This window comes from Protomyctophum bolini (assembly GCF_963924005.1).
Source record: "Protomyctophum bolini genome assembly, chromosome: 17".
NCBI classification, from domain to species: domain Eukaryota; kingdom Metazoa; phylum Chordata; class Actinopteri; order Myctophiformes; family Myctophidae; genus Protomyctophum; species Protomyctophum bolini.
In genome coordinates, this window is record NC_137878.1 from 23,082,498 (window position 1) to 23,108,752 (window position 26,255).

Sequence of the window (26,255 nt, forward strand, 5' to 3'; positions counted from 1 at the left end):
TCGTCGGACGCCAGCATCGACCTGACCACCGAGCAGATAGAGGAAACGCTCAAATATTTCTGTGAGTCCCACGACGTGGAATAGAGGCTGTGTGTGTGTGTGTGTGTGTGTGTGTGTGTGTGTGTGTGTGTGTGTGTGTGTGTGTGTGTGTGTGTGTGTGTGTGTGTGTGTGTGTGTGTGTGTGTGTGTGTGTGTGTGTGTGTGTGTGTGTGTGTGTGTGTGTGTGTGTGTGTGTGGACACAGAGAATATTGCATATTAGGCCAATCAGGATCATAAGTTTTGTGACTGCAGGCCATGGATCTCAATTCTTAATTTCATCTTATAGACGTCAGGCAAGAGACAATGCACAGCACATACTGTACTACAGGAAAATCATGAAAGGAAATGATAACACAACAATAACAGTAGAAATAAACAAAATTTATAATATCATTAACTTGAGGTTTCAGGTAAGATAGGAGTCACACCAACTTTCCATTCCAGATTTAAATGTGCAAAGTTAGGTATTGATTTGGATAATGTTTGTCTGTGAATAAAGAATTTACCATACAGGATAATGAAATTAATAATATATAAATTCAAGAGCGGCATCTTCTGGATTACTATACTAACAAATTATATCCTTATAAGCAAATTGACACCTTAAAAACTATATATACATTGTTTGTATATAACAAGGCAGGTGTGCCATCATAAACGGGCTCTCCCTCCTCTCTCCCTTCCCCTCACTCTCAATATGCCCATTTGCGTTGAAGCACATTTCCAGTAAAATCATAGAAGTTATATGGATATGTGCAGTATAACTATAATTGTATTTCTCCACCGCCTGGATTTTCTAGACATATTGATAGATAATGTAAAAAGATACAGCAGGCAGATTTGTTTGAGCTCTATGGCAGAGAATATTAAATCACAATAAGCTTTATACACATGGAGTCACCATATGACCTAATTGGAGGAAGCCAGAGAAGTGGTTCCCAGTTGTTCTTTTTAATGTTGTCCATAATAAAAAAGTGTGTGTGTGTGTGTGTGTGTGTGTGTGTGTGTGTGTGTGTGTGTGTGTGTGTGTGTGTGTGTGTGTGTGTGTGTGTGTGTGTGTGTGTGTGTGTGTGTGTGTGTGTGTGTGTGTGTGTGTGTGTGTGTGTGTGTGTGTGTGTGTGTGTGTGTGTGTGTCGTGTGCGAGCGTGTGTGCGTGTGTGCGTGTGTGCGTGAGAGAGAGGGAGAGAGCTAGAGTGGGAGGAGAAAATCACCATGGTAACTGTTGCTTTGGTGAATCGATGCTGCGTGACCTTCAGGCTAGAGGGAGAAAACGGAGAGAACAGAAGGGAGTGGAAGAGAGAGGAAAACAAATCAAACCGGAAAATAAGGCAGAGCGGAAGGAAGGAAGGGGGAAGGAGGGGGGGGGGTGGTACCATTAGCACTTTCGCTGGTCCCTGATTGGTTCCCTTTCCTGTCCTCATCATCCAATCCGAACATGATGATTTCAGCTTTGGTTTTTCCCTCCGACTCAGCATCAGCTGTTGTTCCAAAACAGATAGGTGCTCTCTCTCTCTCTCTCTCTCTCTCTCTCTCTCTCTCTCTCTCTCTGTGTTATGTATACTGTGGGTCAGGGTGTACGTGTTGGAGGGACATCATTCGGTCTGTGAGTACAGTAAGTGCCGTGTTGGAGCAGAAGTGAGAGATTGAGAGATCCTGGGAGTGATACCGCAGGAAGAGGGTTTCTTCTACAGGAGTAAGTAAGTGCTGTTTAAAGGGTTATCCCGGTCCTGTCACTTTGTTAACCGGAGAGGACATAGGCCTATGGACAGTATAAGAGCAGGATGTATAGACTGTGTGAAGAGGGCAGGGATGGTAAAGGTGTTGTGGGTTTTGTCATGGAAGAAAGATAAGAGACATATTTTGCTTTGATGTGATTGAAAATGTTGCTTTGACAGATCAGATCTTTTGTAACATCCTAAAGTATATACACCGTTTGTTTACGTTTATTTGAGTTGAATTCATGGCATTGTTCATCTCATTAAGAGGATTTTACTGAGTCAGTGGGACTTTTTGACCTCACCCGGTTTTGACATCTCAGGCTTTAATTGCACACATGCACTGGCACAGACGCACGCACACACATGCACGCATGCATTCACAGTTGCTGTATTCAGATTCTACCTCTTGGGTTCCAGTGGTTCAACATTCATCAGCAGGCTATGCAGGCTGGAATGGATATTTATTATTTGTTTCTTGTCTTTCTAATTAGTAAAAGTGGGACAAGCTTAAATGAAACATTGTCGAGTTTATTCCCTATAGTTCCTTCATAGTCACCTGATAATGAATGACACCAAAGTGCAGGTCTACAGTCAGTAAGTGCAACTCGTGAACTGGTACATCATTGATGATGGGATTCACAGAGTCAATACCACTTCCAGGGAATAATGATGACAACACAATCCTGTGTTGGAAAACGTTCTCCTCTCAATCCATCCCACTCCATTGGTTGATATACTAATTGCTCGATGAGACCTCCCACAGAGTTCAATAGCCGGTTATCGACCAAACATTACATGACTTGTTACATAATTCCGGCCTTCGTTTAGTGATCTAAGATCAATCTAGTGATTCAATATATTGTGTGCGTGTGCGTGTGTGCTTGCGCGGCCTGTCACACATATTACATAATTGCCTAATTGCAATTATTTACACCTGCTATTTCCACAATTAATGAATGAATGTGTTATTCATAATTTAAGTATAAACTAATTCAATATGTATGTTATTTGTCATAACTGCCCTGTGCAGCCTTTGTTTGTGAAGCCTAAAACATTTATAATGTTCTAATGTTCAATGAGAGCAACACAATTGAACCCTTAATCAAACTTATTTCAATTTAACCCATTTAGGCCTGACGTCAAAAAAAAATTCAGAATGGGTTAAACAAAAAATTGCGTCAATGGTGACAGCCCTATGCTAGCTAATAGCTATGGCAACGAGATTGGTCATTTCACACCAGATAAAATGTATGTCTCAGTAGGGAGGAGATGTGCTGCTGACAGAGTGACTGACTCTGCTCTCTTCCACAGTGCTATGTGCAGACAGAGTGGGCCAGATGACAAAGACCTACAATGACATCGATGCTGTCACCCGTCTGTTGGAGGAGGTCAGACGCTCATACTCTACTCTCTCATTTAACTTAACTGTATACTGAAGCTCTACTTACGTATAATCTCTTCATATACGTAGCTTCAGATTCTCATCTACTCTGAATACGATGTAGATACTAGACTGTATTCAATGTCTCGTCTCTTCCGTCGATCAGTCCTGGTCTTTTGTCAGTGATTAATTATATTATATGATTATCTGTAAGTCCTGTGTCTGTTATTTCTTTTAAAACATATGTTTATTGATTTTTCTTTACAACATAGTATTTTCAATGCAATTATTCACACTAAAAGCATAGTATAAATATTAGCCTTGTCAGGCTTGTCAGGCCATAAACCGGTGGTCAGCAAAGGGCCTTTGTTTTTGGAGTCTGCATGTTCTCCCCGTGACCCCTAGGGTTAGGAACAGATGAGAAAGAAGAGGCGTGAAGTCATGTGACTGGATGCCGGGGCTGCGCCGGAAGTTCAATGAAACACATGGCAGTGGCTGGAGCCGGCTGGAGCAGCTCTATTTTTGAACGATTGAGTCATAATCCGTTCGGGAATATAAAAGAAGACATATCACAGGTTGCTTTCTAATCACTTGCTTTTCGATGTGCACAGTACATCATTTTATTGAGGCATCTAAACAGCGGCAGGTATCTTTTCTGTCTCGGAGGCATCATCGCAAGTTTTGGTTGCTAGACAGGAAACTGTGGGTTTTTCGCGATACTTGGCACGACCTCTATAAAATTACACAGTGTACACGCCGAAAAGCAACACAGCAGACAATAATGTGTTATATATATTCTTTTGAACTGACAAAGGTCGCATTCGTTCATAAATTGCGTCTGTTTATGAGCTGGTCCAGCCGGCTCCATCCACTGCCATTTATTTCATCGAACTTCCAGTGTGAGGCCTGCTCACTCCTCATGCATTGAAGAAAGCACGAGCTCAGTTCTGGGCTCTACCCAGGTTGGCAGAGGGAGAGTAGCGCCCATGATTACAGCTCAGGCAATTGGCACCGGGTGAAAAATGGGTTACAAAATCTTGGGATAAAAAAACCCCAATAATAAAATAAACCCTCTCCTCTCCTCTCCTCTCCTCTCCTCTCCTCTCCTCTCCTCTCTGACCAATAGAAAGAGAGAGATTTGGAGTTGGCTGCCAGGATTGGCCAGTCGCTACTTAAGAAGAACAGAATTCTGTCTGAGCAAAATGACTATCTGGAGGAGCAAATGGTCCACATCACGGAGGAGGTATACACACACGCATGCACGCACACACGCAAAAACGCACACATGCAGTAAGTATAGTGGTGGAAGAAGGGTCTTTTTTGCGTAAAGGTGACAATACCACGATGTAAAAACACTGTACAAGTTAAAGTCCTATGTTCAAAATGTACTTGAGTAACATTGTGAGCTTGTAGATCTGCTATTTTCAAATGGCCAAAATATATATATGGCTGCCGCTGAAGTAGTTAGTGTGTTTTGTAATAATCAAAATCCACAAGTAAAAAGTAAAAAGTACAATATTTGCCTCTGAGATGTAATGGAGTAGAAGTAAAAGTATTGAAAATTGGAAATACCCCAGAAAGTAAAAATATATATAACACAGTAGAATTGTAATTAAGTACAGTACAGTAAATGTGCTTAGTTACTTGAACCAATGGAAAGTACCGTAAGTAAAAAGCACTTCGGACAAAACGGCTAAATCCACCACCTCTCATGCAAGTAATTTACTATATAAAATCACCAACTTTGATGAGGCAGTATTGCTTTGTTTAAAAAAAAATATATATAAGGTTTTCTTCTTTATTTCCAGAAAAATGTACGGTATATTTTTTCATTTCCTGAAAATGTTGTTAGGTGGTTTCATCCCGACAGGCAGCAGAGATATACTAATTGGTGTGTTTTTCAGGTGGCCCAGCTGCACCATGAGCTGAACCTGATATACTAATTGATGTGTTAGTCAGGTGGCCCAGCTGCACCATGAGCTGAACCTGATATACTAATTGATGTGTTTGTCAGGTGGCCCAGCTGCACCATGAGCTGAACCTGATATACTAATTGATGTGTTTGTCAGGTGGCCCAGCTGCACCATGAGCTGAACCTGAAGGACGAGCTGCTTCAGTTCTACACCGCCGCTGCCGAGGAGAGCGACGATGACTCCAGCAGCTCGCCAACGTGAGCCTCTTCCTCTCCGCAACTTACTCTCCTTGAATAGCGCCACCATGTACAGCAGTGGTTTTCAACCCTTTTCATATCGAGGCCCATTATTTATTTGAGCCACAGACCACCATTTGATGATAGACTTTAGCCTTGCACACCCAAGACTAAAGAATATCTACACATTTCTAATCCATTCTGTATTGTTGTTGGTACCATCGGAGAGATAACAGGCAAACGTTGATCAAAATAAAACAAATTCTACAGTACATTCTCTAATTGTGTAGCCTTCCTGTAAATGAAGTAATGCAGATGTTTATTTTTTTTTTTTTAACTTTGTTTTTATTTAGGGTTTTACAGACATTATGATCAAACAAATAGAAATAACAACAACAACATAGTACAAAGACAAACTTCCACATGGACATAGAAATCAAAAACAACAAAAACAAATAAAATAGACATAAAATAAAAAACAAAACAAACAGATTGCATAAATTAAATTTACAAAATAAATTAAATACAATTAAATACAATTAGAACCTTACTTTGGGAATATTTTTAACTCTTCTTTTCCATCATCCTATTATGTTTCACCTCTTGTACATTTATATAACGACCATTTTTCCCATCTTTTTTCATAGAGGTCTACTCTTATTCTTATCTTGAATGTCAACTTTTCCATGTCTTCTATATTGTCCACGATTGCTCGCCATTGTATATAGCCTGGTATGTCAGTCTTGAGCCAATTTTTTGTAATTGCTTTCTTTCCTGCAGCTAGAAGGATTTTGACCAGATATTGGTCTCTCGGATGGATAGATTCCTCAATAAGACCCAAGTACATTACAAGGCAAGAACAGGGGATGTCGTATCCTATTACCTCACAAATAGCTGTGTGGATTATCAACCAGAAAGGTTGTATCTTTGCACAATTCCAGAAAACATGTGTATGGTCAGGGTTCATGTGGTTACACTCTCTCCAGCATGGCTGTTGGCTCTTAAGCTGTTTGCTCTTAATTTGGGGTGTTATAAAATACCGTATTTGGTTTTTCCATACAAATTCCCTCCACTCCTTTGATTGGGTTGTTGTCTGGTGTTTTTCCCACATATCGTCCCACATCTTTTCTGGAATGTCCTCACCCAACTCCTTTTCCCATTTATTTTTTACATATATTGTGGAAAACTTTTTGGAATCCATCAAACACGAGTACAACACAGATATGGCTTTGGGTGTGACTCTACCATACGCCCGTTCAATGATTCGTATTATGGGGTGTATTTCTTCCGCCGGTCTTTTAATGTTTCTGTTATAATAGTCTCTCATCTGTAAATATCGGAAGAAGTCCTGATTAGTCAGGTCGTATGCATTTTTTATTTCTTCGAAGCTTTTTATTTCTCCATTTTTAGTTAATAGGCATATGGCTGTCACACCCAAATCCCTCCATTGCTTAAACCTTGAATCGGACCTTCCTGGTTCAAATTTCTTATCATATGAGATCCATTTTAACATACCCAATTCCTTTCCAACCTTCAATTGTTTCACTATTGAGTACCACGTAGTTAAAGTAAAAGATGTTATTGGGTCCAAGTCTAATTCACTCTTCACGCTCGTTTGGATCCCTCGTTCTCCTATATTTGTATGAATCGGGATTGTAAACCCTTTTACCTCGATGTCCTTCCACTTAGCTATATACGGTAGACTGCACCAGTTAAGGAGTGGTCCCAGTTGTGCTGCATGGAAGTACTCCTTTAAGTTTGGAAGTGCCATTCCCCCTTTATTCTTTGGTAATTGTAGAGTACTATATCTTATTCTAGGTCTTTTTCCATCCCATATAAACCTTGATATAAGTTTATCCCACAGATGTTTATTTAACTCTTGAGAATGTAAAATGAAACCAAATGGACCCGTAAAATTTGGTTTCATTTTACACTCACAAGTTAAAGACCAATAAGGGTCCATTTGGTTACCAACTCTCCATCATTTAGCTGGGGACCACCTGGAACCCCCTCAAGGACCACTGGTGGTTCCCGGACCACTCGTTGACAACCACTAATGTACAGTCATTCCTGTATAACACACCTTACAGTTGAACTGTCTGTCGTGTGTCTTCTGTCCGTCAGGACCGGTAGGAAGACTAAATTGGGCACCGCCTCAGGGAGCTTTGGGAACGACACACTGCAGAGAAAACTACAAGAGCTGCAAGAGGAGAACCTGTCTCTCCGCTCAGAGGTGTCTACTGTCTACCAACACACACACACACACGTCCAGTGTTGTACCCGAACGTGTTCAAAGAACGATAGTTCACGAACACGTTCTCATTTGGGCTGAACGTGAACTGAACGTACTGTATTTCTGCCTGACGAACGTCATTGTGATTGTGAACGCGTTCATTTCTGGCGTGTGTGAACGCCACTTTTTCTCGTTCAACTTCGTTCAAGAGTGAGTGGGGGGGTTACAGACGTTCGTATCCTGCCACGACGTTATGCTGCTTTCACACGGGCAGATGCAACAGATGCAAAGTACACCTAGTCACAAACAGTGTCGTCGTAAAGCAGCAGGAGCCTAGGATCCCTGCAGCAGCTGTCCGTTTATCATTAGCACAACCACGAACGTCCAACACATACACAATGAATTACTTATAATGCTGCCTGCAGGTTCGATGTTTAATTCCAGCGTGTGTAACCTACATTGTCTAAGTGACAGTTTTCATATTGTAAATATGGTCGCTAACGTGGTTTAGCGACTAGTACTTTGACAGCTCATCCATCGTAGCTTGTTTACAAGTGAAACCTACTTCCTGTGCAGAAACTGCCTCATCAAAATAAGAGCCACTTGTATTAGTCAACACTAGTTTTATTTCCACATCAACTTACAGGACGTTAACATCTCATTTGAGTGCCTGTCAGCATTCTCTAAATCCCTGTCTCTCAGATGGTGCGCAAATGGCTATAGGCTGTGGCAATAATTTAAAAAATAATTTAAAAAAAGAACGAAAAAGAAAAATAGTAAATTTTAGGAACCATGAACTTTAGTTCAAAATGTTGAATTATGAACTATGAACTGAACTAGTTCCTTTTGAAATTTCTGAACTGTGAACTGAACTAGTTCATAAAATAAAATAACTTTCCCAACACTGCGCGCACACACACACACACACACACACACACACACACACACACACACACACACAGAGAGGGAAGGATACATGTGGTGTAATACGTGTGTGTGTGTGTGTGTGTGTGTGTGTGCATGCAGGCCAGCCATCTGAAGTCAGAGACGGAATCCTACGAGGAGAAGGAACAGCAGCTTGTCAATGACTGTGTGAAGGAACTCAGTAAGTTGTCATCGCTCTCCTCCTCGCTCTCTTTACCAATTTCATTTTTTTTTTAAAACTTGTCTCTCTCTTGATCTCTCTTTCTGTGTTCAGCTCAATCGCTGGCAAAGATCATGAGTTCACCCCTGAAAATCACCTTAACACCACCCACCTGAACTTAAGCCTCGCCCACAGCTGTTGTACGATAAAAAGGGAAGGGGATGATTTTGGTGTGTCACTAAAGCGTTGTATTGTGGAGTAGGAAACAGCGAGACAGGAAACCCAAGTTGCGTAGAGGAGTTTACTGATCTTCCACATAAATACAATACAGACACTCTGTAGTGAGAACAACAACAACACCGTAACCTGGAACCGGAAGCACTGAGTCCTCCATCTTTCCCCCGTGCTCTTAAAGGCACCATACCCCTCGGGTGAATGTCTCTAGATGTGGGTCACCACAGTATTTCGATTGGGCCTTTTGAGGCTTTCAGCTTTCAGGAAGAATAATCCAAAAATACACAGGGAGGAATACACATATTTGCATTTTATAACCACAACTGGGCGTCCATAGACTCATGCAAAACAGATCCATGGCACCCCATCTTTACCGGCAAAACATGACACACATGCCCCAGAACCAGTCAAATCACGAAAGGCTTGTCTCGCCCTATCTGTTCTAGGGTTATCCAGTCTCCACATCTCCACCATAGCAGAGGAACTGGCTCGTAAGACAGAGGACGCCGCCCGGCAGCAGGAGGAGATCACACACCTCCTCTCTCAGATAGTAGACCTGCAGAAGAAAGCCAAGACTGTAAGTAACACACATATATATACACACACAAACACACAAACTCACACACAACAGACGAGAAGAGACACGATGACGCCAAATTAGGCAAGACGAGACCACACAAGCTGGAATGAGGACACGGCAAGACAAGATCAAATGAGACTAGACAAGATGAAATGAGACGAGTCTTTGCATAACCTGTGTTTTTGTGTGTGTGTGTGTGTGTGTGTGTGTGTGCGTCCAGTGCGCTGTGGAGAATGAGGAGCTCACTCAGCACCTGGTGGCAGCTAAAGATGCCCAGAGACAGCTCACATTCGAGGTAACGCCAGCACCCGATCCCTCATCTAACACACACTTTCACTCACTCACTTTTGTCTGTGTGAAATGGACTAAGTAAAGCTTGTTTGAGATGGGAGGTAGGGTCTGTTGACATCCACACAATTTGTATTCATACATGCATGCATGCATGCTAGTGGTGTAAACAGCTGACAGGATATTGGCACTGCAGGATATGTTGACATGCGCTTACCACGTTTTATCACACTTTATCACACATGCTATAGGTTAAATGGTAAATGCTAAATGGTGCATTTACATAGTGCTTTTATCCAAAGCACTTTACATAGATTGTGCATTACATTCACCCATTCACACACACATTCATACTCCGATGGCGGCGGAAACCATGCAAGGCACCAACCTGCACATCGTGAGCAATTAGGGGTTCAGAGTCTTGCTCAAGGACACTTCGACACTAACTCTGGGGGAGCCTGGGATCAAGCTGGGAACCTTGCGGTTCTCCATCTTACCGATGATCCTAGATTACTGAGGCTGTAACTGTCTCTATGCATTTGATGCATTGCTTACTGTAAGTCGCTAAATGTCTAAATTGTAATTGTCTGTAATTTCTGTCTGTCTCCCATGATGTCGACTGTGTTTCAACGATAGTGTGTCTGACTCTGTAATGAGCTCACATGTTGTCGGCTGTGTTTCAACGATAGTGTGTCTGACTCTGTAATGAGCTCACATGTTGTCGGCTGTGTTTCAACGATAGTGTGTCTGACTCTGTAATGAGCTCACATGTCGGCTGTGTTTCAACGATAGTGTGTCTGACTCTGTAATGAGCCCACATGTTGTCGGCTGTGTTTCAACGATAGTGTGTCTGACTCTGTAATGAGCCCACATGTTGTCGGCTGTGTTTCAACGATAGTGTGTCTGACTCTGTAATGAGCTCACATGTTGTCGGCTGTGTTTCAACGATAGTGTGTCTGACTCTGTAATGAGCCCACATGTTGTCGGCTGTGTTTCAACGATAGTGTGTCTGACTCTGTAATGAGCCCACATGTTGTCGGCTGTGTTTCAACGATAGTGTGTCTGACTCTGTAATGAGCTCACATGTTGTCGGCTGTGTTTCAGCTTCAGGAGCTGGAGCACAAGTACATGGAGTGCATCGAGATGCTTCATGAGGCCCAGGAAGAGCTGAAGAACCTGAGGAACCGGAACTATCCTGCCGGAACTCCCAGACGCTACCACCCCCATGGCTTCTACCCCATGGTGAGAGAGAGAGAGAGAGCCTGTGTGTGTCTGTTAGAGGTGTGCGTCACGATTCGATTAACGATTCGATTCCACCATGCATTTATTTTCTCACTTTTCTGTATTGCTGCACAAATAGGGCAACATTTTCATCAGTTAATAGAAGCAGCAAGATGCACATTGCACTACCACTTTCATTTCATATTAAATAAAATACAATCAATCTGCGATAATGGATTATGTTACCTCACTGATGCATCACAGTTTTAGGCAGGACATCTTGGCTCATTATCCAGTGGTATAAAGTAACTAAGTACATTTACCTTAAGTGCTGTACTTAAGTACAGTTTTGAGGTATTTTTTACTTTTACTTCTACTCCACTACATCTCAGATGTAAATATTGTACTTTTAACTTTAGTTACTAGTTTCTTTGTAGATTTGTATTATTATTACAAAACATACAGTAACCACATTTGAAAATAGCCGAGCTATTCAGGACGGGAACCCCTTTTGGTGTTTTAAGCATTATGTTATACTTTAGCTGTTGAAAAACAGCAGATCTACAAGCTCGGTCCACGGCACCGAGTGCAACGCTACAAGCTTGTAGATCTGCTTTTTTCTTTAATCGTGAAAATGTGGCGCAAATCGTTCAATATATATTCATTCAGAGCGAACGTTTTTAACTCAAATCTTTGCTTCTGGGGGGGCCCTGGAACAACCTTTTTTGTCAGATGGGGTCGGTGCCCAATTACTTATCATTTTGGGGGTCCTTGACATGAAATGGTTTGAAAACCACTGATAGAAACAGTGGTTTTCAACATTCTTTCAGAAAACTGTCACCATTTAGAAGACATTTTGTAGAATCTTTTCTCAGGTCTAAATGGGTTAAGTAAAATAATTGAGTACTTTTTCCACCACTGTCATCATTTTATTTTGTACCGTAGGACTCCCTGGCGGCTGAGATCGAGGGAACCATGAGGAAGGACATGTGTCTTGATGACCCTGACTGTGAAGAGCAGAAGTAAGTACATTCACTGACCAAATGTGCTGACCTCATCACATTTTGTGAGGATGACGGCTATGGCCGTTTTTAGCCCAACTAGTTTGACACGTCACATGCTACTTATAGCATGATGTTTTTTGTTGTTTTTTTTGCCTTATATAGGTTGTTAATGGTATGGTCACATATTATGCTAATTATGAAAATTGCTCAACATAGCATCCAGCAGTTTCTAAATGCTGGGGACCCATACTCAACATTTCTAACATAAAACCTTAGGGTACTATAAAAGTCCGGTTCACAATGGGGCTCAATGGGCTGGCAAGTAGACTCTTTATGAACAAGGTAGAAATAGATTAGAAGTGTTTACACAACATATTATATACGGTATCTGACAATTTAGTTTTGCTGTGCACAGGACTCACCGCAAGCGTGTGTTTGAGACGGTCAAGAACATTAACCAGACGGCACGACGGCGCTCGCTGACTCCATCCAACAGCAACATCCCCGGTTCAAACCAGTCGCTGTCCAGCAGGACCTCGCCCCATTCCAGTGGCCAGGCCACGCCCACCCTAGACAACCGCGCTCAGAGCATTCTGATGGAGACGGCGTCCAATCAGGATAGGTGAGGAGGACGAGGAGGAGGGGCATATGTGGGGTCTTACAGCTGTAACGAAAGCTTTCTTTCACTCACTTTCACGTAGATCGCCATGGTTACAATTTAGGCATTTAGCAGATGCTCTTAATCCAGAGAGATTTACAGTAAGCAAGAACAGAGGTACAATGCGTTGTTCTCGCTTACAATCAAATACATACAAAACTAGAAATGCACTCTGTCGAGGTGCCAAGAGCACGCAAGTACTGCCGACCTCGACGCACGCACGCACACACACACACACACACACACACACACACACACACACACACACACACACACACACACACACACACACACACACACACCTTTTACCACTTTTGATCCAGTCGACCACAGTACTTGTGTGCTCTGCTTCCGCAAGTAATAATCATCAAGAATCATAAGGAAGCTAAGAAGCTAACTTCTGTCTAACAGTAGAAAATCTCTACAATAAAGCTATGAGTACTATACACTATAGAGAGCTATGTCTACATAATGCTATCTAAATAACATAAGTTTAGCCTTTGCATGCGCCTGTAAGGTTGTCGAGGCTAGTGGCTACCCACTGAATATTGGTGCTATTATGGATCTATCCGACATATCTAGATAACCAACTCTGACAGCACAATGTACATTTACAGGCAAACCTTCTATGAATCCGTTTCATGGAAACCTTTTTTTTTTTTTTTTTTAACCTTTTTGTTCAATTTCTGTTTTCTGCCGGCAGCGCGGACGTCCGTGAGAAGAAGGCCAGCGGGGCCGAGGACCTCAGGCTGGCCCTGCGGCGCCTGTCTCTTCGGCGGCAGAACAACCTGAGCGAGCGGCACTTCTTCCAGGAAGAGAGGGAGCGGAGGCGAGGAGGGCACGGCGGGGGAGGACTCCACGACGGCTTGGGTGGTGGGCTGACCCCCTCGGACAGCATCATGTCCCTGGGGAGCATCCACCTCTGGGCCTCGCGCCCCTACCTCCCGGACAAGCTCCAGATTGTCAAACCCCTGGAAGGTGAGGGCAAGGCGGCGGAGGCGGGGAGGAAGAGGGGGGGCGACCGGCGGTACTGGGAGGCGGGGGCGAGGAAAGGGAGCAAGCGGGGCTGGGAGACAGACGAGGGGGAGGAGAGGAGGAGGCATAGCGTGGAAGGATGGGGGTGGCTGAGGAAGACCAATGCGGGCATAGAGAGGGAGAGGGGGAGGAGGTGGGCTCGAGACAAGACTGGCAGCAAAAGGATGCGAGGGGCGAGGGAGAGCATGGAGAGGCCGATGTCACTCATGCTGTTCTCTTTCTGGTCTCTGATGCACCATCACAAGTCAAGAGGTTTCACATCCCCACGTCCCTATTATAAAGACACAAAGCCGAGAGGCCGGCTGTAGAAACACACGCACACACAGAAAAAAAGAAAACCCTAACCCGGTGACTAACAGTGTCTAACTTTAGCAAAACCTGTATTACGTATATTTACTGATACGGCCATATACAAGGCAGGCAGGACCACAGCCACATCACTCGAGACTCAGAAACCCAGACATTTTTATTTCCAGGGAGAAAAAAAACCCTGGGTCCGAGTCCACTTCAATTCGGCATACAGTAGCACAAACGTCGCTCACTCTGCTGATTTCTGATCGTCTTTGTTAAATTGAAACACACGTACACACAAACATTCCTCTCTCTCTCTCTGTCGCTCTACTTAATTAGTCTCATGTCATGCAGCTGCATCTAGTTTCTCCCGGTGGATCCTGCCGGGATGCTTATGCCATAGAAAGCACAGGTGGGCTCAGGTCTGACTCAGACTTAACCATAAACTAACCCAATATGCCCATAGGCATGCAGATCCGGTTGTCCAGAACCACAGATGTGCACATGGTCAAGCATATAATGGTACCAACTTAGACTCTGCATCCCAACTTGGACGCATTAAGGAACTATATGTTAAAATAGTTGGAAAGCAATGTTTGCCAATAACACCCTTACTTGAAAACTGATGAGTTAACCAAACCACAGTCCACAACTGATGTCCAATTGAAAGTACAGGTTACTGATGCAAGATTCTTGTTTGCTTGTGCTTCCCTCTGCTGGTGATAAATCAGTACTGCGGTTAAGTTAGAGCTTTCCTATTGGTTGAAAATACTTTTATTTTTTCATTTTCTACATCATATAGACATTACACATCATCACTACATGTTCTTTTTTCATTTCTGTTTCCATTTTCTATGTTCTTCCTTTACTTCATTATATTTTGATATCATCCTTTATTCTTTTTCTGTTATGCTCATCAGTATGATCTCTATTTAATTTCTGTGTCTGTACAATAAAAACAAAACCTTTCTCATTCTAACCTCCATTTCTCATTTCCTATAATTCTTCTATTGTTTCCAGCGTCTTTCTTTGTGTTTTTTCATTAATAAACTAATGTCATGGTCTGTCTCCTCTTCCCTTGTTCTTCAAGGCTTATTGTTATTATATACTGTACTGTACTTCGTTGTTACTGTATAGTGTATACCTTTCAATACGGGAACTCCTTTTTTAGCAACATTAGCTGTTGCTATATCTCTATCTATCTATCTATCTGTCTATCTATCTCGCAACATATTTTTTAAATGTTATGAATTAAATTCAGAAGTTATTCAGAAAACGCCTATCAGGATTTGGAAGGTGTTTTTTTTATCGTTCTAAATGGGTTAAAACTAAATGGCTTCCTTCCCCTCAATCTCAAATGTCAGAGTAGTGAAACCCATCCTATGTTTGCGTAATCGTCTTCTACATCACTGGTTCTCAATGTTGGGTCCGGGGACCCCCAGGGGGCCCAAATAAACCCATAACCGGGTCTGTAACTCTTGAGGGTGTGCACCGTCAGGCTCAAGAGTTAAATTAACATTGATAATTTTACAATGTAGATTGGGGACTCAAAGAAGAGTTTCAGACCCGTAAGGGTCCATTTGGACCCCACGTGGACCCCCGGACCAGACCTTGAGAAACAGTACATGATGTTATTCCCAGTTGTGGTCAAACTGCATGGTGTAACTCGACACTGACGCATTTTTTCGCAGAGCGACTGTCGTGTGACAACGTATAAATGTAGGCTCTTTTTGGTTGTCGTTTCTCACTAGGCTCTGCCACATTGCAACACTGGCAGCAGTTAGCCAAGCCACACCTGGGTGTGATCCTAGACGCCAGGCCAGGAGTTGTGCCTAAAGGCTACAGACCTCTGGAATTAGAGCTGGAGCAGGTGTGTCTTCTGTATATTATGGGTATATGACCAGACAGTATATTGCAGTGGTTCCCAAACTTTTTCATGTCAAGGACCCCCAAATTGACTCGAATTAGCCCGCGGAACCCCCATTTGAAAAGATATGCCAGGGACCCCCATAAGAGAAGGTTTTTATGCCTCTAGCAGTGATTCTCAACCCATTTAATCTCTAGGACCCCCAGTTTGACAGGGATTAGTCTACGGATCCCCATTTAATGGCATTTCTATCTCCGGAACCCTCAATTTATATTGTAAAATGTTAATTTAACTATGAGAGTGTACAAATGGAACCAAATGGACCCTAACATTTGGTTTCCATTTGTACACTCTCAGAGTTACAGACCCATAAGGGCCCACTTGGTTCCAAACTATCATTTAGCTGGGGACCCCCTGGAACTCCCTGAAGGACCCCACTTTGGGAACCACTGGTATAGCGCCAAGAGGCTTCGAGAAAGCGCCCCGAACAGGACGTCTTCCAGGTTTTTAAACAGCTGGTGGATGGAAATAACGCTAGCGGCTTCGACTTGTAGCGTGGCCAAAAGAAAAACGGAAATGCTTTGCCGAGGCTACAAATTGAAGCCGCCACTAGCGTCATTACGTCCACCAGCTGTTTAAAAACCCGAAAGAGACGCCTGTTTTAGGCGCTTTCTTGACACCTCTTGAGTCTGACGCCCCTGTCTGGTCATACCCTGTCTCTGATCTGTGTGCGTGCATGCGTGTGTGTGTGTGTGTGTGTGTGTGTGTGTGTGTGTGTGTGTGTGTGTGTGCGCGTGTGCGTGCGTGCGCGTGTGTGCGTGCATGTATGTACTGTATATTGATGCATATGTATTTTTATCGAGCCACTTACTGTATACTTATTTGTGATTTTTTTTGAAAAGTTTTGCCTATTATGACGTGCCCAAAATATGGACTCCATGCTGGTTTAAAGTGGTTAGCATTAATTTAAGCACGCATGTCATTAAGAACACATTCTTATTTGCAATGGTGGCCTGACAAAAAGACGTGGCCTGTTGAGGGAGGGGGAAAAGGGATAAAAAAGGAATGTCAAAAGTTAAGCGTTAAAACATTTCCAACATCTACAAGATATCATTACATTCTACAAGACAATCTACAAGCTCGCAACACATTGCATTGCGAGCTTGTAAATCAGCTATTTACCAGCTATTTTAAGAACCCAGGGGGAACCTGGTCAAGGGTTTAACACTTTAAATGGTTAACTGTTCAAGTTCAATTGTACATGTCTACTGTAAGTCACTATTAGTACAATTACGGTATTGTGCTACATTTTTAGATACTTTTACTTCACTTGAGTATCATATTTTTTCTATACTCAATACTTCTATATATATATTATTTTATATACTCTAACATAATCTATAGGCCTATTTAAGCCACTTAAGCCCCATGCCATTTTTTACGTCGCCTGTTTGACAAATCTTGAAAGATTTTAGTATGTTTACTTTGGTACTGTATACTGATGCCAATACTTTTGTACTTTTGTAACCCCTTTTGGTGTTGGCATTACGTTATGCTTTAGCTATTGAAAAATAGCAGATCTACAAGTTCAGAAAACTGTCAGGATTCAGAAGACATTTTTAGAATCTGATCTCAGGTCAGAATGGGTTAATGTTGTGGCATTGATTGAGTTCTCCCACCACTGCACGCGTAACGCTCTCTCTCTGTGTGCAGGTGTACCCATGGGGCGGCTTTGAGGAGGACGAGCCGGGGGAGCAGTACTTCCAGAACCTGCCAACCTCCTCTGCTTCGTCATCTCCAGCTGTGAGCTCCTCTGCCTGCACCTCCAGCACCCCCAACCCTGGGCAGCAGCAGCAGCTCCAGTCTAGCCTCACGGCGCCGACACCACCTTCGCCATCCCCGTCCCCGCATCTCAGCAACACCGACCCTCTGGGTGAGTTTAACCCATTCTGACCTGAGATCAGATTTAAAAAAATGTCTGTTTGAAAATGACAGTTTACTGAAAAAGCTATGTTTATATGTCGTTCTTCGATTTTTCAAAAATAGCAGACCTACAAGCTCGTAGCTATGAGCTTGTAGATCTGCTATTTTTAAATAACTAAAGCATAACGTAATGCTAACACCAAAAGGGGTTCCCGCCTAAAATGGGATAAGCGGCGTGTGTTTGTCAATAGATATATTCAAAGATTTGCGCCACAATTTCACGATTAAAAAAATAAATAGCAGATCCAAAAGCTCGTCTTGTAGATCTGCTATTTTTCAATAGCTAAAGTATTTTTAAAGGGAAAGGAGAGGTCGCACAAATTCAGGGTATGATTCACACCCTGAAGAAGACAACCTGTTTGTCGAAACGTTGGTAAAATAAAATACATTTTGGCATCGGGACTACGAGTTTGTGCGACCTCTCCTTTCCTTTTAAAAGTATCTCCCGTGGTCAGCACCTCCCCACTCTTGGTGTGCGCTTCTACCTCTTTGATTGCTTGAATAGCTAAGTATAACATAATCCTTATAACGGCCGGGTTCCCGTCCTGAATGGGTTAGCCGAGAGCAATGGTTACTAAAGGCAAAGGGTTAACGAAGGCAACTAAGCAAAGTTAATCAAATAAAGGTTACAAAGTTTGGTTGGAGGATGAGAGGAATTCAGTCCCTGTTGCTGTTCAGCTGCCAATCAGAGCTGTCAGAGCAACTGCAGGCCCGGCATTTGACGGCTCCAGGATATCTTTATCAGTAAGCTGCTGTGACTCACAAGTCTCTAATTCGGCTTTGTTGGCTCCAGCTGAAACAGAAGGTTTAAATACTTTAGCAATCGATAGCAACTCTTCTTTAGTGCAACGGTCCAATTTCCCAAAGGCGGGAGAGACTGTGAACTCATCTACAGAGGCCATTTGAAAACAGAGACCACCAAAACAACAGTACGAAGGCAACTAAACAAAGTTAATCAAATAAACGTTACAAAGTTTGGTTGGCGGATGAGAGGAATCTGTTGCTGTTCAGCTGCCAATCCTAGTGTCGTGTCGGTCACGACGGTCATCAACGAACGGTTCAAATGAACCAGTTCTTTTTGCTTAATGAAATGAGTCCGTTCAGTTGAAAATGCGATGCAATGAGAGAGACTGTTCACTGTTCCTCCTCCTCATTGCACGAGCTGGAGGGCAGGGCTGTGCTTTCCCGTAGAAACAGGCAGAGGAGATGATGGGGGAGACTGACTGACTGATTGATTGACTGACTGACTGACTGACTGACTGACTGACTGACTGACTGACTGAGAACGAAAAGGGAAAGGGATTATAGTTCACTCTGAAAGAAGTGCATCCCTCAATTGAGAGGGGCCAGATTTAATCTGCAATATGCATTGCAAAGGCAGATGAAGGCTGGCTATGCAAGGCTATAGAGCTGCATTAGTGGCCCGAACCTCTTAATGATGAGAAAAATAAAATAATCACACTTGTATATGAAACGAGCAGTGCCTTTTATTATGATGAACATGTACAGTATGATGATGAGGAAGTCATCAAGTGTGTGGCAGTTCAGCCTGCCACTGAGACTGAATGGTTAAAGTTTGAATTATTGTGCGTTTTAGTGATATTTGTTATTGTGACTTTATGTATATTGTGTGGTGTCTGGTGAAGTGATTCCTAATTGGCTCATACTAACTGGGTTTGTGTGTGTGGAACACACCAACTTGATTATGTATAGATCTTTAATCATATTATAATTTATATTATGAGTAATGTGTGACACAATGGGTATTAAGAAATGTAATGTCTCTGGATATGTATTGAACTGGTGTAATTGTGGATTCAATTAAGATTTGGTATGGTCCAGTGGGAGGGGCTTAGCCTATAAATAGGGAGACCTGCCACTGCCCGATAGATCAGTCAAGGTAGGACTTTGGGGGTTTATAACCCAGGCCAATCTTTCCGGTTCTGTTGTAAATACTTTTGATACATTTTCATCCCTGGATTTATGCGTGTTAAAAGTGAATAAAACACTTAGAAGGACTCAGACTTGCTATTTTGAGTATTATTCAGTATCTTTCTTGTATTTTGGCTATTTTGCAACCTGTGCCTTCCGGCCTAACACTATCCACACTAGGCAAAGTGTGACAAAGTGTCAACAAAATTCCGTAAAATAGACTTAGGCTGCCACATGACGTCACACACACAAAGCACACACACACACACAAAGCCACGCATTGGAGCGGCTAGCGTCGCCCAATAGCCACCCTAAAATGTTGTTGTTGTTGTTGTATAGTAATACAATGTGTGTGTGTGTGTGTGTGTGTGTGTGTGTGTGTGTGTGTGTGTGTTCTTTCCAGCTGCGTACTACCCAGGAAAATGCATGGCCCACACCAGCTCCACCTACACGTTCACCACGTGTCGGATCCTTCACCCCACTGACGAGCAGACACGCGTCACACCCAGGTAAGCAGCAGCACACCTACTGTACCGCAGCGTACTGTAGCCTGCTGCTGTGCGTCTGCCACTGTTTATAACTGATGTCCGAGTACAGCGGTTCTGCGCACGCGGGCGCGTTGTTTCACCCAATATGAGTCTATACAACAACGAGGTGAAAACACGTGGCGCTGCGTCATAGGCTGGCTGGCCATAATGAGGTCAGAGATTCACATGACAGCCACACTTTTAGAGATTCATGTTTATTGACAAATGACAACATAGTATATATATATATTTATAATTATATATATTGTTTTACAATATAATGTTTATTTTTTATGACATTATTGTATGTGATGTGAATTTTGTATAGATCTAACTAAGGGTGGTGGTGACACCGGTGAGTGATGATTGAATTGAATGACAGGATGACGCCAGGCAGTATCATACAATGTTCCAAGGATTATTGAATACACAGATAATAATGACAATAATGATAATAATGTCATAAGATGACGTTTATTGTACATTGCAGCTGGGTTGCACTTCAGCAACAGTTGCATTTCGTATCATTGGGCAATGGGCATACACTGTCTTGACGTACACTGTATCTCACAAGTGAAAAATAGTACAAACACATAAAGAGTAAGGACATTAGTCCTGAAATATATCAGTTTGACATAACATTTGCTAAAACCTTGTCGACATTAAAACCTGAGGGCGATTCTACAAATGTTTTCTGAAAAAACTCATGTTTCTATCTCAGTGGTTCTCAAACGTTTTCATGTCAAGGACCCCCAAAATGCTGAAAATGTTTTGTACCAGAAGCAAAGACTTGAGTTAAAGATTTTCACGATTGTTCTAAAATGAGCGTATAAATCTGCTTATATATCTACTATTTTGTCATATTCTTAATACAAACAGATGTTTTTATTAAGTATAAAATTGTGCTAAAAATGACACGGATGCTTTTCTGGTTTTAATTCATTCCCTGCCTGCATTTTTCACCTACCTAAAAATCCCCCAAAACCAAGGTCAACCCATAGGTTAGCGAACAGCCTTAGTGAACACCTTGGGAGAAAAAAACACTTTAACGGCAGGGAATGAGTAATGGGTTCCCCCAGAGTTAGTGTCCTTGACCAAGAATCTGAACCCCTAATTGCTCCCGATGTGCAGGTTGGTGCCTTGCATGGTTTCCTCCGGCATCGGTGTGTGAATGTGTGTGTGAATGGGTGAATGTAATGCACAGTAAAGTAACTTGGATAAAGGCGCTATATAAATGCACCATTTACCATTTATGGGTTTAAAAAAAATCTAATCATGTGGATCTCTGGATCGACAGGGCTCATGTGGATCTCAGACTTCCTGTGGGGAGCCTGTGACGTCAGCCGTCTATGACATATCTATATGTATGACTCCAAACACTTGGAATGTGGAGTCATACAGCCTGATGGGAGCCCCCTTGACTTCCATTATCATAGAAATTGAAGTTAAATATTTCAAAAGGTATAAAACATAAGCGGGTGAAGATTTAGTGGAGATACGTTTTTCCCCCCAAACATGTTGCACTGTAAAAAGACACACAGTCCTCCAGAAGTACAGAGATATCCGCATGTTTAAGCACAGAGAGGGGTGTGGTCTTTCATCCCTGTTCTCTTCCTCTGGCAGGACAAAGTGTGATAGGGTGGACAGAATGAGGGGGGAGGGGATATGCTGGCTGGACTAGCTGGCTGCAGCGCGGGCTATAAGGTCGTCTAGAGCCTTGTCCTGATCATTGTTGTGGACCAGCAGCACTTCCTTTATCGTCTTTCGCTCGAAGCCCATCTCGCGGAACCTCGACATGAGTTCGAGGAACCGCAGTGCCTTCTCCTCCGAGCACTGGTACATCTCCAGGGACTCCTCGACCACGCTGGATTCGAAGCCCCGCTCGCACAGACCACTGTGGACGACCAGATAGTCCAACATCCGCTCCACGTTCTGCCCTTGTCTCTGCATGGCTTGCAGGACACTCTGGTACGAATAGCCCATGGCCACGATGGTCTCGACACACTGGCGCTCGCTGGGGCTCAGGCCACATGGAGGGCCGGCAGGGCCTGATTTGGTCTGTTTCTGTGCTCCATTCCTAAGGTGGCTGGGTGGCTCTGGAGCAACAGTTTCCTGGGTTTTGAGAAGGGCCGGCACGGCGCTGTTGTGCAGGTTTTGTTGAAGGGCGGGGTGAAGGGGTAGCGGGCCGTACCCCAACGGGGTGGGGTCACGGTCTCTGGGATGTGACTGCTTTGGGAAGGTCAGAGAGGGAATATTGCAAGACCGCTCGTCTGTCTCCAGCCCCCCTCTCCTAGGAACAGGAGTACGGGCTCTGTCCGTGTCCAGCAAGGCAGTGAGCCTGTCGGGATTGTAGGTGAAGCATTGTTGGGCTGGGAGGCTAGTGCTGGTGCCGGGAGGAGGGGGGCTGCCACGCGGCAGCCCAACATGGGCAGGAGGCTGATGGGACTGGAGGATGCTGCGGAGCTCCTCCTTATCGTCCAGAGTCTTGAGCTCCAGCTTATCGAACGGGTCCTCCTCACGCTCGAAGTCGGACAGCTTGAGGCAGTGACGCTGCCGGACAGAGGCGGGGTGCACGCTACCGGGGTCGAGGTTTGCGGCGGGTGGCAGTTGCGTGTTCCTGGGACCCAGGCTGGAGGCGGGCAGCGGCGTGAGAATGGCATCATGGCTGAGTCCTGCTAGAAAGGGGTCCATCCCCAGGGGCGGGGGGCCACGGTCCTCTGCAGAAGGCCGTGGTCTCGTCTCTCCACTGCTGCCGTCCGTGTACCGGGCTAGAACCTCTCTCTCCAGAGAGAAGTCGTACTGCATGGCGGCAAGCACAGCGTCACTGTCTGGTAATCCGACAGGCAGACCCACCTTCGCTGGACAGTGGTACTTGTCATTGATCTTGAAAGGGACTTCGTCAAGGTAGCTGGTGGGTGATCCAGACTTCTTCTTTAGAGCCATTTAGAGAGACACTGAACGTGTTCCGTCCTTATTCGTCCGAAATTCTTGTCCTTCTTTGTTAAACACACTTTCAAAATGTGTTTCACTCGTGTCTGAATCCTTTTCCTGCTTCATTGTGTGATGAAGTACTGGTTATCATAGTACATATTGTAGGATATGTTAGCACGTGTACTTGGAGGCCAGTTTATGACCCGTGCAGTAGGCCTACTCGTCATCACAGTACATGTAGGCTAGTAGGTGATATCAGTCATCTATGACATCATTACGATGACATCAGTCTGTCTGCCATGTCATCTTATAGACGGTATGGGCATGCGTACAGTGAGTGCCAAATCGAGTGGAAAATTGAGTGCCTAAGTGAGTGGAAGCCTAACAAGAAATGAGGCAAAACACTACATGGTACGGGATTATTATTTCATGTCAAAACATTCAAGTATCAGAACATGATGTAACCCAGGTAAAGTAATGCGTCACTCTGCATGTTTAATAAAAGTTTTGCATATGTCCAAATTCATACCAATTCATTTTGGTACGATGACGTGTGACCGCGACACCCCCCCCCCCCCCCCCCCTCCAACCCAAAGTGTAGTTTCAAATCTTAACATTTTGCTTAACAGGCGTGTTTTCTATGTGTTTCTATGTGCAGTGTTAACCCAGGCCTTACGTCGTCCTCCTGTGTGATGACCAGCACTCTGTTGACCACTCCTGCTGTAACGCCCTCCTGCACTCCCCGCCGACTCAGCCTCAGGCCCTCCGAGTCCTCCACCAACCTCAGGCACGCTGGACACATTACTACAGCCTGATATTAACCAGTGTTGTTTTTGGCAGCAAATTTCTATTTCTAGTTTAGTCACAGTCTTTGGAATGACACTTTGAAGTCACCTGGAATATTTTAGCTTTGGTCTAGTTTTAGTTGACTGAATTATCATAAGATTTTAGTCGACTAAATCTACAGTTGATTTAGTCGACTAAAATGTATTTTGTCGTATTTTAATCTACTATTCCATACCCGTTCAGGGATATGACATACCCACTCCTTACCTTCTCTCTCCCCCTTCTATCCCTCTGTGGCACACCCGTTCAGCCAATCGCAGCGCAGAAAATAATAATAAAAACACCTTAAATATTGTATTTCTTTCATAAAAAGAGAATCTTTCAATTAAAGAAATAAAATATTTAAGGTGTTTTTATTTAATTTTTTATACGTTATATTATATAACGTATAGGTATAATGTTTTAAGGCATATTTGTCTTATTAGCCAGGGATCCTTTTAATGGCCATTATTTGTATGACAATGAATGGACAACTAAAATGTCATGGTTGTCACAACCCTGATCTGAAGTGTGTCTTTCCTCTGTAGGGAGGCTACCCGCACCACCAGCACCTCCCTTGGCTTAGTGCGCCTCCTGCAGGAGAGAGGGATATCGGCGGCCATGTATCACCAGAGCCAGGGCCTGGAGCACGGCCAGGGTAGCAGCGGAGGACTCCTATTTAGCACCTCCATCGCCCCCCAAAGAGCCCCCCATCCTGACCCCATGCGACCCTCTACTCCTCCCAACTCCCCTACGGGGCAGGGTGGTTCGGCCCACCCTCCTGGCGGTGGCGGCAGCACGGCGCACACCCCCCTGGGCTTTGACTTCAAGAGCCCGTCCTATGACAACTTCCTGGCGTCGAAGCCAGCTCGCTCCATCCTAAAAGAGGTGACAGGGGACGGGACGAGAGGCCGGCAGAGGGCGAGGGACTGCGAGAGCCAGACGGACGTCACGGTCCACAACCTCAACCTTCTGGACAAGGTGAAGCGTCTGGGCGTGGCGGGTGCACCCGGCGCCAGGGCTGTGAGTCCCGGCCCCCTCCTGGCGCCACTGGGTGGGCTGCGGAGGTCGGGTTCCCCCTTTGGTCCCGACGGGATGAGGAGGAACAGAAGCTACCCGGCGATGGTCGGCGCTAGCATGGCCATGAAGGGTCCCGGGCCCCAAGAGGAGTCGGAACTGCTGCTGGCTTCCAGACTGCCCAAGCAGAGCAGCCTCAAGTAGGCCACGATAGGCGTCAAGGGTTCGGCTGTTGAACGGTCACCTGAGACCCTTTATACTGATACCATTCTTGCCCGTATGATTAATTGTAGCAGTTATACCATAGCACTGTTCAGTGCATGGCCCTTGACACTATGCTCTCTGTAGTGTTGTTCTGGGACTATATTTGGCCACTGCTGCTTTTGTTAAAAGCCATTGAATATTGCCTCAGATCAGGGATATTGAACTGCTGGTGTGGTAACATTCAATGGATATGACATTATCTATTGTTGCTTGTATCCTCCCCTCCCCTCTCAATGCCAATACTTATCTTGTGAGACTGACTCTACCGGCTAGATGTAGTACTCTCACTCTTTCTTTCTTATAGGCAAGAGAATACCATCCTTCACACATTGACACATCATGCCATCACGATAGATGGTGCTTTGTAGATGTACACTAGTAACACTTGAACATTGCCTTTCTCACTCTATCACAGTGGAATAATAATACATTATTCTTATGTACATGTTTTTTAAGAACATACAGTTCTCCAACCCCAATCCTTTTCCTCATATTCTCCATATGCTCCTCCTGTAAGGCTTGCTAAATCCCTCCTGAAGGGAACAAGTCACTTTCTGGAAAATCCTTTAACTGATTTTATGTCAGTATTAAAGATGCATCGGTTTAATATCCTAATTGGCCATTAGATAGGGAAGTGGATAGTTTGTCCATTGAGCTGCAGGGATCAATACACTGTAGCCACACAGCTTAGGAAGAGGGATGGATAGAAGGAAGACGAGCTGAGGGAGTTAACCACTTATTTACAAGATAAATAGTGAAAATAGCCGATCTACAAGCCCCCAGCGCATTGCGATGTGACCCGAATGAGCTTGTAGATCTGCTATTTGACACAGAGGTCAGATGCTTCCTTCTGCATTTTCCTTTTAGTTTGTGAAAGCGAAGTGATACAGTGCCTCAACAATCTCCATGTTATACTGTATGTGTTAACCGGTATGTACGTATGTATGTCCTCTCTACACTGGATTGGGGATTTGAGAAAGGTTGCTTCAAAGT

At 43.9% G+C, this 26,255-nt stretch overlaps 2 protein-coding genes across 2 annotated transcripts; one reads left to right on the forward strand and one right to left on the reverse strand.

Annotated features, from left to right (window-relative positions):
* trak1b (trafficking protein, kinesin binding 1b) lies at nt 1-26,255 on the forward strand. Its single transcript, XM_080787414.1, has 17 exons — nt 1-61; nt 3,070-3,146; nt 4,266-4,382; nt 5,209-5,309; nt 7,413-7,521; nt 8,548-8,626; nt 9,286-9,416; nt 9,640-9,714; nt 10,812-10,949; nt 11,874-11,950; nt 12,348-12,554; nt 13,294-13,568; nt 15,668-15,786; nt 17,497-17,716; nt 20,102-20,207; nt 23,815-23,943; nt 24,530-26,255. Exons 2-17 carry the CDS (start codon nt 3,096-3,098, stop codon nt 25,200-25,202), a joined length of 2,607 nt encoding a protein of 868 aa, XP_080643540.1. The 5' UTR covers nt 1-61; nt 3,070-3,095; the 3' UTR covers nt 25,203-26,255.
* Nucleotides 21,903-23,168, reverse strand: LOC308332443 (ubiquitin-associated protein 1-like; the record flags this gene model as incomplete). Its single annotated transcript, XM_080788347.1, has 1 exon — nt 21,903-23,168. One exon carries the CDS (start codon nt 23,166-23,168, stop codon nt 21,903-21,905), a length of 1,266 nt encoding a protein of 421 aa, XP_080644473.1.